Below are 15,000 nucleotides of genomic sequence, written 5' to 3' on the forward strand. Positions count from 1 at the left end.
GCTCTTGCACTGCAGCTGTCAGGGTTGCATAATTCTCAACTTGGATGAATGCTGTAAGCTGCTCAAGCTTTTGATAGGCAATGAAGACAAGGTCACCATCCCCTTCCAAAGTGTACGTTGCTTTGACGAACCTCCCCAGTTCCATCAAAACTGCCATCTCTAGTCTGAGTTCTGTAGGGTATTGCTGCATGATATCTGTTAAGTTCCGTCGTGAAGCGTTTGCAAATTCTTCGTCACTTCCCAGGAATACAGGGACATGCCTCCATTCCTCAAACACCACTTTGAGACATTCCCAGAGGCTCCACCATCGAGTGGCGTTGTATCTTGGTATCCCTCGTCCTGTGGTGTTTTTGGAAGCCCGTCTTGCTTTCATGCTGGTGGTAAACATGGCATTCCACAACGGCATAAACGGCATAAATGATGAAACCACTGGGTACCAAGACGATCTAAAAAGTGGGAGATACACCCAATGTCCATCATATTTGGGTACAGAATAGACACTGTTCACTGGGGCGCGATCTCTCATTGCAGCCACCAGGTTGTTTCGCAGAACATCCAGCTTCCAGTGCAGAACTTCAATAATTTCCTGGCATTTCCTAACAGAGCTCTTAACGAGTTGAAATCGCACTCGGCGCATTTTGACTTCCCATTCATGGACATAACGGATCAACATAGCCAGAGCTTCCCCATCTCTAGTCGTTCCATCAAATATAATTGATACATCCCTTGGCAGTAGTTCTTTGGCAATAGATTTGTACTCCTCTTCGAGGATGAAAGGGATAAGCTCTCGCATGTTTGACGGAGAGGTGAGGGTCACACCTGCTTCTTGAAAGATGTCTCTACAGTACTCAAGTCGGTTAAGGGGAGTCCCACTCTTCAATAAGGCTTGTACAATCTTTACTCGATATACTCTAGTAGCCATGGGTAGCTTTGGATGGTGTTCTTTGTCAAACTTGTCCAACGCCTCAGCAAGGTCCATTTCCTTTTTCTTTGCTTTGGCAAGATTTTCGTTGTTTGCACTGTGCTTCTTCCTCGCGATATGGCCTTTAATAACTGATTTCTTCACAGAGATGTCTTCTTTACAAGCCTGACAGAAGAGAACGGTATTGCTTCAAGTCGTTTCTTGGCTGAGACCTGAGGTGCGTAATTAGGCTTCTCGTTCTTAGAAACACTTCGTCGATTCCCTCCTCTTCTGCCTCTGTTTACATTGATTTTTCTCTTTCTCGAGAAATCACTACTATCGGGTGGTCTAAGACGGTCTAGCAGTGACTCAGCAGTGAAACAACTTGGTTCTCTCTCGCTTCTGCTAAGCTAGTAGATGGCTCACATTCCTCACAAGAATTTGCAAAGTCTGCCATATTTGCTATCAAACAAAGATACGGTGAGAAACCGCTGCTTAGATGCACTGTAGGACCCCATTTGGTGAATAGCCGCTGATAGGGAACGGATATGAACGGACTGACCCCTCTCCTGGGAGTCTCCTGGTGGATTGGAATACAAACAAAAACGTTTTGTATTTGCCTGTGAAAAGTTTCCAAAATGTCAGGTGATAGTTCAGAGTGCTCTAAAATTCTCGAAATTGTCAATTTATTTCTAAAATTCCCGAGAGTTCCTAAAATTCTTTTTGATGTCTAAAATTCCCAAAAGGATTATGTAGCTAAGCCTAGCCTAAACCGGACGCGCTACATCGCCCGGACGCGAGTCACCCCTGAAGGTATACGGTAACCTTAAGACTTTCAGGGAGCTGCCTACATTTTGGTTACTGTCTTGTTTAGGAGATATAATACAATGTGATAACCATTGGCTCACTACAATTTGCAGGTGAAGAAAACAAATTTTGTTATGGTTTTTGAAAACCCAAAATAGGGGTATAAATCTCTTTCTGAATCGTGGCAAAACAAAATTCTATCATGCAAACAAGTATTTTAAAATATCTATTCAAAACTGAGGGCAGCAGGAGTAATTAACATGAACACAAAAGAATGACGAGTTGGCTGCCATTTAATATGGAAGTGGTCTGTGTTCCATTAATTAACCAAAGAAGAACTGAACAAATAAGCAGTTAACAAACGATAATCACACGTGGCACTGACTAAAAAGATTCCTTAGGAGCCAGATCTCACTGACACTTCAAATCTTTTGTCATAATTTCAAAGCATCAAGAAAATGGAACTCAATTTATCACAAAAGATAGCCTGCGTAGCGGTCTGGTAAATTTTAGACGTTGCTTTCCATGCGAAAACCTGGACCGAAGTCAAAAGGGCAAGTGAGGGCGAGGAGAAATACCAGGTTTTCGTGCGGCCATTTCTAAAACTCAGCAAGCCGCCTGCCATGCAAGCTAACAAAAAGGTTCTTTAGCAACCTCATCCAAGAAAAAAAAATAGCCATTCTTTGTTAGATGTGCATTTAGTAAAATTTCAATGATAACTCTTCACACTTGTGCAGAATTATATGTGGGAATGCACTTTGACATAAAAGGAAACACCATTATGGCCCTTACAACCTGATATTTATAACTTTCGGTTGTGGTAATGAATCCAATCCAACCAATCCAATGAGGATACACTAGGTGCCAGAGAATTTTTTTCAAGATCAGAGAGAATTCATTGACGGGCTCTGAGGTGTGGAAAACCAGGAAGAAGGAGAGGATACTTGAATCTGCAGAGATGAGGATGTTAAGGAGGATTATGGGGCTACCAATCATGGATAGAGTAAGCAGTGACCAAATTAGAGAAGAACCAAGTTAGAGAAAGGTATGAAGGTATAGCCATTTACCGAGGATGAACAAGGAAACATTTTCCTCACAAGGAAAGCAAGGTTGCAATTCTAATGAATACATAGCATGGAAAATGATAAAAGAGGCTTCATCAAAGCATTTTATTAATATATTAATGCAAGCAATGTAATTGCTTATCACGCAACAATACCACCTGTAAAAGAAAAACAATATCGCCTGCTGTGAGCGTGCAAGATGAGAAAATCCCTCTCGCTCCCTGACCCAATCAGATTGCTTTATTAGTTGAATATCACCCACTTTAATATGCACAGAAAATAAAATTAATTTATTACAAACGCACACTCAGTCTAATAATTTGAATGATTTATTTCGAGCCTCATCTGACATGTGTTTCCTAAAAAGTACTTTGCTATGTGCTTTAACGACAAGAATGTCAACACTTAATATTACTTCTGGATTCCATGAAAAAAAAAATCACTGCTTGGGGCAAATGATGACTGGAACATGTGCATGATGCATTACGTAGTCGCTGACACTGCCCACAAATGTACGTCTAAGAACACCCATGCCTCTACTTCCCATCACCACAACATCAGCTTCACACTCCTTGATTGCCTTTACGATGGCTTCACCAGGTTTAGCACCACTCAAAAGCTTTACAGCAAAGTCTGCCTGGAAAAAAAAAAAAAAGTAAAACCAAACCATCCGACCAGACTGCCTGCTCTTAAGGTTTAGGAGGTGTCCTACTGGGATCAACAGTTTCACAGAGCTGAGATTTTAGAGTTGTCTTATCAACAAAAAGTTTTGTCCGAGACATGGCGTCTACTATATAGAGATACAAGCTAACCCAATGCTTGGCCTAGTCAGCACCTGGATCCTGCACCAACACAGAACACCATACATGTACATTCTACCCATGCTTTCTCTACTGGTGGTTTAGTCTGAATTAACCACAATTGACAACGATGAATGATAAAAATGACCAAAAACAGTTATCCTCAGAACGCTGCTTAAAAATTAATAAAAACAGCACGAAATCTTATTTATTATCATAATACATTATTATGCTAATAATAAATTACTATGATATGCCAAGATTAATAAGAAATTAACATAATCCGTACCTCTTCACAACACATCTTTGCCTTGTACTTTTCTTCAAGATCCTTCACTTTTTGTGTGTGATCTTTTACATGCTGATCCCAGTCTTCTTTAGTGATGGTCTCTGTCCAAGAACATAATTATAACTTACAAAGGTTACCAAAGGAAAAGGGGACTCTAGGATGTTTCCAGATGTGGAGGGAGGTCACCATTGTTAAGTTTTCCCAAATGTCTTATCCACACTTTTTTAACAAAACAATGATTCAAAGTAATTAATTTTCAAGATACAAAAACTGTTTTTGTCATTTTCTTAGCTTTGATAGGTGAAAATTTGGAATTTCCTTGTTGCCCAAAGGCAAAAGTTAGTTGCCAGGGGCTGCAACCAGAGCACAAGCCCTGTAGATCTCAAAATTGTCACTTCACAGCCCCTTTGCTGTTCTCCAAATGAATGACTGTGACTCGAATGAGGTTGTTTTTAATTCTTTTTTATTCCTACAAAATGACAATAGAAAAGACAGGTACCCCAAGCCAACATGGCTGACTAAAATGTAAGGATTTGTATGGAAATCCCTATAAAAGACTTGAAAAGATAATTACACGAAAAAAATCTTAATTTAAAAGCCCTCAGGCAGTAGTTTGTTCACTCGATTGGAACCAAAAACTTTTTGGAAGATGGTCGGGCGAGCAATGTTGGACAGTTGACCTTTGAAACCAAATGCTTAACAAACTGAGCCCTACCCAGGTGAGAGAACGTTAATGGTTTTATTCCCCTGGGTCCCGACATGACTGCATTAGTCATGCCTCCTTCATGTTGACAAACTTTAAAAACATGGAAAAGCTTGATGAAAGCTGCAATTGTGGCTTTGAAAGCGAAGTGGCCTAGCGAGAATGAACGCAGTATTGTACAAACTGAGGACAAAGAAATTTATTTATTAGATGGACGTCGTGGTAAGTTAGGGCTTTCATACAGCTTTTATTTGTACATTTGAACACTGTTCACGATCGTAACTGTATGCATCAAGCCTTCAAGAAATAAAGTTTGTTCTCGTAAGATATTTTTTAACAATGAATATTTCAAGGATGGACTTACTGAGACCAATGAAATTTTGTTATTAGCATCGAAACAGAAAGCCATCTTTGAACGAGCTTTTTGATGTGTTTTTGAAGTTTGTCAACACAATTTTAAGAGACTTGACTAATGCAGTTATGTTGCGCCCCAGGGGAATTTAAAAATGCGTCGTTAATAAACAACAACAAATGGTCTTCCACCTGGGTAGGGCTCAGTTTGTTAAGCATTTAGTTTCAAAGGTCAACTGTCCAATGTTGCCGGCCCAACCATCTTCCAAAAAGTTTTTGGTTCCGATCAAGTGAACAAACTACTGCTTGAGGTCGCTTGCAGGGCTGCTATTGTGTTGTTGATGGCTTGAAATGAAAGTTTGATCTTTGTTAATTGATTCTGATGTGGAATTATAACCATGAGAACAATTTGTCAACGACTATTTGACTCAATGTGGTCGGCTCCCCAGAATGGAGTGTGTAGCCTCGGTATCGTATAATACATTTGACAACCAAGGGATTGAAAAATGGCTCAAATTACGTTGAATCACAAAAAAAATCACAGCAATGAAGTGACCCACAATGGAAATAAGGTAAGGCTTTTTAATTGAGATTTTTTTCCTTCAGTTATCTTCTCAAGTCTTTCATTGGGATTCCCATACAAATCCTTATATTTTAGTTGGCCATGTTGGCTTTCCCCCACACTGAGCTTAGGGTGCCTGTGTAGAAAATTCAACATTCTTGACAGTTCCTGATTGACTTTGGAAAGGTCTTTAAAAACACTCAAAGAACTACATGTAATAAAAGCAATCAGCTAAAGTTAAGAGGACAAGCTTACCCAGCTTGCCTTGAGGAGCCATTTCACTCACATGGATGATAAACACCTTATCACCATCTTTTCGATACATATTTTTGAAATACCCTTAAAAAAAAAGAGAGAGAGATGAGATATATTGCCATTTTATAACACCAACAACTGGGGACACAAGACAATTTTAGATGCTAAATTGGTTATTTCCAACTTGTTAAGGATCGATTTTGCAAATTTAGAATCCCCTACCAAGCGAGTTGAACATGTTTTGTGGTACACCCTGTACATGCTAGAATGTTTACAATGGTGGCAAGTGTAATACAAATTAGCCTACACGTAGGCTAAATACAAATTAAGAATTCACCTTTTCGAGAACTCAGTTAGCTCGATGTTGCCAGAGGACAGGATATTCTTTGTTTGATTGAGAGCAAAGTTGGGAAGGTATGCTCTTTTTGTCATTCACTTGGAATCCAAGGAACCCATACCTCCTGAAGTCTGTATTTTCATCCTCTTCTCGCACAAAAATTAGAATTACCATACAGTTACCTAGATATGAGCTACAGCCCCTCAAATTGTATTCACATTTCTTTAGTGGTTTTGTTTGGTTTGCATGAAAAGTAGTCCATGGCCATCAAAAACAACGTTAGCCTCACATTTTGTAAGCAATCATTGGAACAATAACGATAATGGTACAATAATTCTTGACTTTCTGTGAAACAGAACCAGCGAGGAGATGGTATTCAAACTCTGCAGGTGTAAACATTGCTTACCTTGGCCCCAGACCTAGTCCATTCCTCCCAACACATTCAGAATCCCAAGATCTGACCGATCTTATCTTACCTTAAAGTCGTCCCAGTGGTTTAGAGAACGGTATTTGGGAAAGGGTCCATGTATGTGTTGTGCTGCTCAGGAGCAGGCTATACTATTAAACAAGGCTTTTTCAGGCCACAATAGGTCACGTGACCAATGCTTCCCTTAAACAGTGAGTTGTAATCTTGCTGTTGCCAAAAATTGACAGAACACATAAAAAGTATCTTACACGCGAAATTTGAGAGGAAACGCATTTAAGGGAGATATTTTATGGTACTTTGATTTTTCAACAAAGTAGCATGATTTGTCTTGGCCGCCATGTTGGAGGGCATACTCTTGCCCTCCAACATGGCGGCCAAAACTACATTTTGCTTTTTTCTCGTTAAATGTTTGATAGTTGAGTTCAGATGTGCCATAAACGTTACCACATCATCTTTTCAACATTTTCCTTGAAGTTCAAGTGCAAAATTTGTGTCAGAAAGGGGTAATTCATAATTTTAAAAACTCAAGTTTTGGTCACGTGACCAGCTACGGACTTTCTCATTTTAAGCAAATGGTGCGGGTTTGAAAAACCAAATCACTATTATTTTGTTTAAGAGATGACCCACTAAAGTGTTTCGAAGGCAAAATCATGTAACTTTCATTTTCATAAAAACGATGTCACATGACCTCTTAGTGCAAGTGGCCTATTGAGAAGGAGGATGTAGATCCAAAGCACACTAACTATATTTTGCAAGGATGTGGAGTCTGATGGGCATGTGGCAAGTGGTTGTACTGGTCTGGCACAGAGGGAGTATCGGAGGAGGCATAATGTCATGGGATTGAGAGTGTACTGGGAGCTTTTTTTGAAGTGCAGTGTGATGTGTGCAGCACCCTCACCTTATCTGGAATCTCCTTATACCACACAGTAGTGTGAAATAAGGAGGTTCCAGATAAGATGAGGGTATGGGGTAATGGGAATGCAGAGATCTGGTGGGTTAGGAGCATCAAGACAACTAAGGAGGTGGAACATAATTGTCCAGACGTTACAGGGGTGGATTGAGAGGCTCAGGAGTGGACATTTGTCGATTTCTCGGTGCCTTGGGATACGAATGTGGTGACTAAAGAGGATGAGAAAATCACCAACTAGTCTCCTCTTGAGAGGAAGACGCCTCGGGTGTCGACAAGATTGTGCTGTTGGTGATTGGTTGTTTGGGTGTGGTGTCTCGACATTTTGGAGGGCTTTTTTACAGATCTTGGGACTTTGGATCTGTCTCTTTTTTTGCTTTTTCTTTCTGCTTAATCCTTAAGATGATTTTCCCTTAGATAGACAACAGAAAGAAGGAAAATGAGGAGAAGACGCTAAAGTATGGAGCCTTACACTGAGAACTCAAATCTAACAGTATCCAGGGTATCAAGTTAATCAATATAACTTCATCTTGGATGTCTTGGGCAGATGGTCAAAGTAATGGGAAGACTAACTGCAGAAACTGATGGGAAACAGGACAAAAGAACTGCTAAGGCAAATGCAGTTATGAGTAATCTGAAGCACTTTAAGTATTGCAAGAACATTTAGTACATTGTGGCCTGAACTGTCGTTGAATAATTTTAATTTAGATTTTTTTGTACATTAGAATTTATAGATTATTTCAGTATATATTACATTGATATCTCTCTCCTGCCTCAGTATTGAATGAAAAAAGAGTGTAAGAACATCAGTTGTTGATTTGCCAGCAATTGAAAATTGTCTAAGGTTTAGCTTAGTAATGACCTGATAGAACAGAAGATCCAACACAAACTATTCAAATATTCTTGCCAGTTGAGATGCAAGTACATGTAGTATTGGTACACTTTATCTTGCTTCTGTTATTAAGAATAACAAGACGCCTACAAGGGCGTATCCGTGGAATGCGCAAACAGTTAACACAAATTGTCCAGTTACAGTCAACTTTAAGTACAGGTAGACTTCGGAAAATGGAGAAAGATTACCAGAAAGATACATCTGTAATATAACTTAAAGTTTTTTGTTGTAAAAACTCATTACTAATGTTACTAAATTTGCAAATGCAAACAACGAAGCCCTATTAGCAGGTTATCAGGATACGGGATCTTTTATTTGTTTATTTTTTGGAAGGAGACTTCATTCAAATCCTACAGTTTTACTTCCTTCGTTAACTCCTTTCATCCAAAAATTACAGGATCAGCCTTAAATCATCTGAAAAACTTATTACAAATCACAGTTCAACAACTTATCATCCTGGGCCAGTTGTTCAGAAACTGGGTTTTAAAACGAGTTTTATCCTCTACTCCCAAATGCTGTTCAAGGCTGATACTCAGTAAAACTTTACATTAGAAGAAGTCAATCTTGAAAAACAAAAATAAGCAAAGGAAACTGTGACCAAAAATTTGAAAACATGAAACGAAAGTTTATGCTAATCCTGGATTAAGGTAATTGGCTTTCGAACAACCGGGCCCTGTAATCGACGTCTGGTTCTGTAATCCTGGTTTAGTTCCTTGCAAACTGTATAAATTTGCCGTGGCGAAGACAAGAAGACAACATCCGTGCTCTATTTCTCTCAATGCTCAAAAATTCCGTAATTGCGTGTTCTATAGTCCAGTCCAAAGTTCTGATTTTACAATTCCATAATCTTGATTTCAGTAACTTGGTACCAAACGTTCCACAATAACTTGAAATCTTGTTAAGAAAATTATTAAATCCAGTAGTCCAGTCCGGATTGAGATCGTCAAAACTCCCTCTACCATCGATTCAAAACTCAACAAAAGCTACAAGTAGTAAATAGTTCTCAGAAACTACAACAGTTCGTCCTGATTCTACACTCGAGCTGAACAAAAAACCCAAAAAACCCTCGTCATCGTTTCTCGAGAGAACAGACAAACAGCCGAAACTGTTCTGTGCCTGCCCCTTACGGCGCTGAAAAAGTACCGTACGCTGTACAATAGTACTTGACCGTAGCCCTTGGCCGAGAAACTAATCTTAGCAAAAAGCCCGAGAAGCGATCAGGATACGGGATAATTAGGTAAAACAAATTGTGGGGATACGGGGTTTTTAGTCTGGAGGGGGGGGGGGGGGGTGGGGGGGGGGCCAGAATTGAGGAGATACGGGATATTTTTTAAAGTAAGAACGCATTGCGTGTGGTAGTGCAGTAACTTGACAGTGTTTTTTTCCATAACTGTCAACTGAGCTGCGTTTTGTTTTTTCCAGGAGATTCAAGTCCTTGCACAATATGTAGCTCTAATAGTACACGACATTGTTTCGTATCGTAAATCATTACGGTGCCATGGTAACATCTTTGCTATATACCCTCTAAGAAGACATGTGGTTCAGTAAAATACTAAGCCCAGAACAATTGAAGAAAATGAAAGGAAATCTAGAAACATTTGGCTTCAAAGCTGACATGTTGATCATTTACAACTTCTTTCTCATCACAAGTTTAAGCGTGTACTCTGAGCTTCTGACACCTTTCCAAGACCAATGTTACTAAAGTTTCCCTTTCCAGCGGGGTTAGTATCTGGATGGGGGACGTCAAAATATGCGACTTTTGCTGTCAGGAACATACGACCAAAAATTCTATTTTAACGCTCAAAAATGCGAACAAAGCAAGGTACAGATTTTGCTAGCCTGCTTTATGCAAAACAAATATTGACGAAATAGTAAATAAAGATTAATATGTAGTTTTTAAGGAGAGCAGAAGGAACTTTTAGGAAGTGTCGATCGAGAATAAAACAATTTGCCATCAGCGAAAAACATTTCGGGAGATTTTTGTTACGTTCCATCAGAGTTCAATTTTTCGATCGTACTTTTGGTCATACAAGTAAAATCGCAAAATCGAAAGTGACATCGATTTTAGCGGCCGCCTGTGATCAAGTTATACCTTGCGTGTTTACTGACAACTCACGAAACAAAGGATGCATCTGTGACAAAATGACGGCATAACACCTGGTTTTTGTTAGTGCGTTTTTTTTTCTTTCAAGTGTTATAAAGTTCGACAAGATATATGTGCGAATTTAACACAAAGATCACAATCGTTGATGCTAGTCCAAGTGTCAGCTGAAGTTAAGCTCCTCCGAATGAGGTTAGTACTTGGATGGGGGACGGCTGCGAAGTCCCCGTGACGGCGATAGCTAATTCGTTTTTTTTTTAAACTTGATTCCATTTTTATCTTGTTTGGCCGTTGAAAGCTATTTTCTTATTTTCTTTCTACGTCAAAACGGCGAACAAACTGGTTCCCAAGAAATATTGGAGTACGTATTCGTTCTATGCAAAATGCTTCTAATGAAGTATTCGTTCTATGCAAAATAATAATGTGTTCACAGTGGAACACACAAGTACGAAGCAAGATCTAGAAATAACGTAGAAAATTGTCCTTACCTTTAAAGCTTGCCTTTCTCAAAGAAAAAGCATCTATCCACTTTATCGAATAGTTTAATACTGAAACAATCATGGCGGGCGGAAAGATTCTATTATAAATATTTGCTTTCACCAGTCTTACGGAAGTGTGTCACGGTGGCCGAGTGGTCTAGCAGAGAAGAAACGTTTGGTTTGGAAATATAGGAGCTGTCCTCGGGGCAGGGAAGTTGGGAAATACTGGAGGGAATATAAATCAGTCCACCCGATCGGAGATTAATTCGATATCCGTGGGGTATGCACATTTGCGACTACCAACAAAAAACAGAGACCAGCCCGGTTTTAAGACGTGGATGCCTTCGGCATTCCACGTAATAATAATAATTATTTTTATTATTAATAACAGAACCAATATAAAGTCTACCAATACAGTTCTGGAAGATTCATTTCTCAAAAACTTTGTTTTAACAATACACTACAATGGACAAAAGATTGATTAACATATTAACTATTCGCCATGGTTGGCAGTGATGGCTTGACCAAGTTTCTTTCCAGCTTCACTTATTTCTGTTGCATTTCCAGGATCTATTGGAAACAAGGCCATAGTGCATTTTCTAATAATAATTACTGTAATGACTGATGCATTACAAAACGTTTTTTGACCGATTTTTAGTTTTTGCTCATTATTATTATTATTATTATTATTATTATTATTATTATTATTATTATTATTATTATTATTGATATAATAATAATAATGAGCAAAAACTAAAAATCGGTCAGAAAAAGTCACTTAAGATGGGATGCATACAGCCCTTCTTTATTTATTGGTATTTTGCAGCAAGCACAAGTAATGCTCATAACAACTAAATATGTAAATCTCCCAAAGCACTGCTTTGAAATCAGCAAAGAAAAGTCTCTGCTTACGAGCCAGAAGGCCCATCAGGCCTGCGCTTATCTCCGGTTTCTGTAGCATGAAGCGACTAGGAGTATTACAACTTCCCCTGGATGGGATGCTAGTCCATCACAGGGTTCCCCCAGCATTTCACCAGTACCATTTATACACCAGGGTGAAGAGAGGCACCGCGAGAATAAAGTGCCTTGCCCAAGAACACAACACAATGTCCCCAGCCAGGACCCAAACCCGAACCACTCAATCCGGAGTCAAGCACACTAACCATGAAGCCACCCCGCCTCTCACAATCAGCAAAGAAAATGCACAAAAATATAATGTAATCCAGGATGTCAGAGATGTTTTTGTGATGAACAGAACATGCACAATGACAAAACAACATTTACATGTACAAGTGTAGTAGAGCTATTTGAATGGAAGAGTAATACAATAGTTCATTACTATATTTACATAATTTTGTTTGAAATTACAAGCAAGTTAATTATTGACCCATTGACTCCTGGGGGTTCTCCACTGACGAGTAAAATTGTCTGGCATTAGACAGAGTAAATAAGTCTGGCCAGTTAAGGCCGGTTTAGGCGTCAAAGGGTTAATGGGAGTTTTTCAGTGAGTGATTAAACTAAGATTGATATTTAAAGTGCTCCTATGACATAAAATCAATTCTTTTGCTTTTAGGGGAGCAGGGGTGCCGTAGTGGCGAGAGTACTCGCCTCCCACCAATGTGGCCCTGGTTCGATTCCCAGTCGCGGCGTCAAACGTGGGTTGAATTTGTTGGTTCTTCTCTGCTCCAAGAGGTTTTTCTCCAGGTACTCTGGTTTTCCCCTCTCCAAATAAACCAATATTTGATTTGATTTTATTTAAATTAATTTCGATAGTGCCCCAAATTAGTGCTCTTGTGCTCAATCCATTGACACTTAAAATATACAGTTACTTATCATTATTATTATTATTATTATTATTATTATTATTATTATTATTATTATTATTAGGATTTCAAAACTATGGAAACTAAACACTAAGTGACCCAAGTTTTAAGCCTTGATTTAAAAGAGACACCGTCTTGTTTATTTTAACAGAAATTTTCCTATTTAAGAGTAAGGGTTTCGAAAAATCGCTTTTGTTTGTGTTTTTAATTAGATTATAGAAACCCAAGAAAACTATATACCAATGGAAAGATGATAAAATGTAGTTTTAGAAAAATGCCTTTAACTTTCACCTTTTTATTTCAGAAAGCGAGTGCAAGTGCTCAAATGCAAAACTGACCTTGTCTGCTCTGCTGAATTAATAAACCTTGTGTTAACACAGACATCCAAAGAAACTGCACTTTAACACTCAGCAGATTATAACAAGTTTGCAAAGTGTGTGAGGTTTTGTCCATACATGTATAATTTAATTGGTTCTTGAGAAAATCCATTGTAAAGTTGGCCAACACAATTTCTTTGGAGCATGCCACATACTTTGGAGGCCACGAGAATACTATTTAGAATTTTTTAAAAGCCTGCAAAGTGTGCATAGTTTTTAACTTGTGTTTTGCATATATAATAAGCTGCATTTACAGACTAAAGTTTTAAGCTACTGCGTAAATGATGTCACTTTTCACTAGATCCTACCCTCTGATGTCCAATCGGTCAGTTTTGAATGTGAGTAATGCCTGAATTTTTGCCAGTAAGGTGTTAAGCATCACACACTTTCAAAATCTCAAGGAAAAAAGGAAGTGATTTTTTATCATAGTAGCACTTTTAAGTGCCTATCACCTCCATTTTATTCATTCTCTAAAATTGTCCCAAATACATCATGTTGTTTTCACAACCCTTTGACTGAAATTTCCCTCATTTATTGGCTTTAAAAGATGGGAAACGTGTTCACACTTTGATCCATAACCGAGCAATGAAGTGGAATGGGTTTGATTCCGGGTTGACGTCACAGACTGCTTTGCTTTGAGGTAGTTCTTTGAAAACAGCGATGCAAATTAATTTGCAAAGTTGGCGTTTAACAATCTCTTAGCAATGGTTCTACCACCACTTGTGGTGTTCAAGATAGCTCGATCAGAATAGTGTTGCCATTTATCGACCAAAAATCTGCTGATTCTGTTAAACGCCAACTTTGCCATCTCAATAAGAAATTAACTGCGGACTTGCAACCAGTCTTCACTAGCCCAAAAACTGGAAAATGTTCTCAAGATCCAAGAACAAAAAACCGCCTTTAGTCAACCAACAACTTGTTGTATATTATTATAAATATGGTTTGTGCGATGGGGACTATGTTGGTTACACTGCGCGCCACCTTCACCAGCGTAAAAAAGAACATCATTATTCTGCGATTGGCAAACATCGATGGGAAGAACATGGTTTACAAAACAAAATCCCAGATCAATGCTTCACAATTCTCAAAAAATGCAAAACAAAGTTTGACTGTCTCATATATGAGATGATGTTCTCGAAAGAAAAATCTCCATCACTCAACACACAAACTGACTCAGTTACAGCAAAACTATTTACATGATCTTCATTGATCCGTATAGTAGAACAATCGTGACTGTCGCTTAACCGTCACTGAACCATTTCTTGATTTAATTTATTCAACATTTTTTGTACTTATATGCGGCTTATAATTTATTCTCTCACTTGACAATGACATCTCGGCGATGTCGAAACGTTGTGGTAACCTTTTAGCGTTTATCTTTTTGATTATTAATATAGTTTCCTTTAGAAGTAGTTGTTTTTAAGATTTCTTAGAGTTAGAGAGATTCCATTCCATATAGTTTATCCAATTCAGGAGAACGAGTTAAGCTGAATAGAGAGTCTGAAGCTTTGAGAATAAAAGTTGTTTGAAGGAGAGGTTCAAGTATTATGAGACTGGATATTGGAAGTGTCTTGAAACTCTTCTTGAATTGTACTCAGTGAAGTTTTATGCTGGATGTCGTACATAAAATTAGCTATGATTTTAAAATAGGAAAATTCAATGGTACATGTAAAACATCAGGCATCAATAAATAGAGGTATTGCATGTTGTTCAAAGCTAGAGAACTAAATAAAGGAAAGGGTGCGTTTTTGCTGTTTGAGAAGATTGTCAAGGTAAGTTAGACTTACAAGCTTGGCTTGAAGCTAACAAGTCATATGATAAATATGGTGCACTAAGAGACTGATGAATGTTTACAAGTGTCTGCATAGCAACATAATGATGTAATTTGGATAACAAACCTATAGTTCGGCTAATTTCAAAAACTG

At 38.5% G+C, this 15,000-nt stretch overlaps 1 protein-coding gene across 1 annotated transcript in view; it reads right to left on the reverse strand.

The window, feature by feature from the left end:
- Positions 1 to 3,083: 3,083 nt before the first annotated feature.
- Positions 3,084 to 15,000, reverse strand: part of LOC137968127 (universal stress protein Slr1101-like) — a 13,184-nt gene continuing 1,267 nt past the window's right edge. Inside the window, exons 2-4 of the mRNA XM_068814751.1 lie at positions 5,733 to 5,816; positions 3,862 to 3,962; positions 3,084 to 3,409 (exon numbers count right to left, since the gene is read on the reverse strand). Of these exons, the coding sequence (XP_068670852.1) occupies positions 3,212 to 3,409; positions 3,862 to 3,962; positions 5,733 to 5,816 (383 nt within the window). The 3' untranslated portion in view covers positions 3,084 to 3,211. The remainder of the gene's footprint in view (positions 3,410 to 3,861; positions 3,963 to 5,732; positions 5,817 to 15,000) is intronic.

The sequence above is a fragment of the Montipora foliosa genome, chromosome 8 (genome assembly GCF_036669935.1).
Source record: "Montipora foliosa isolate CH-2021 chromosome 8, ASM3666993v2, whole genome shotgun sequence".
Classification (NCBI taxonomy): domain Eukaryota; kingdom Metazoa; phylum Cnidaria; class Anthozoa; order Scleractinia; family Acroporidae; genus Montipora; species Montipora foliosa.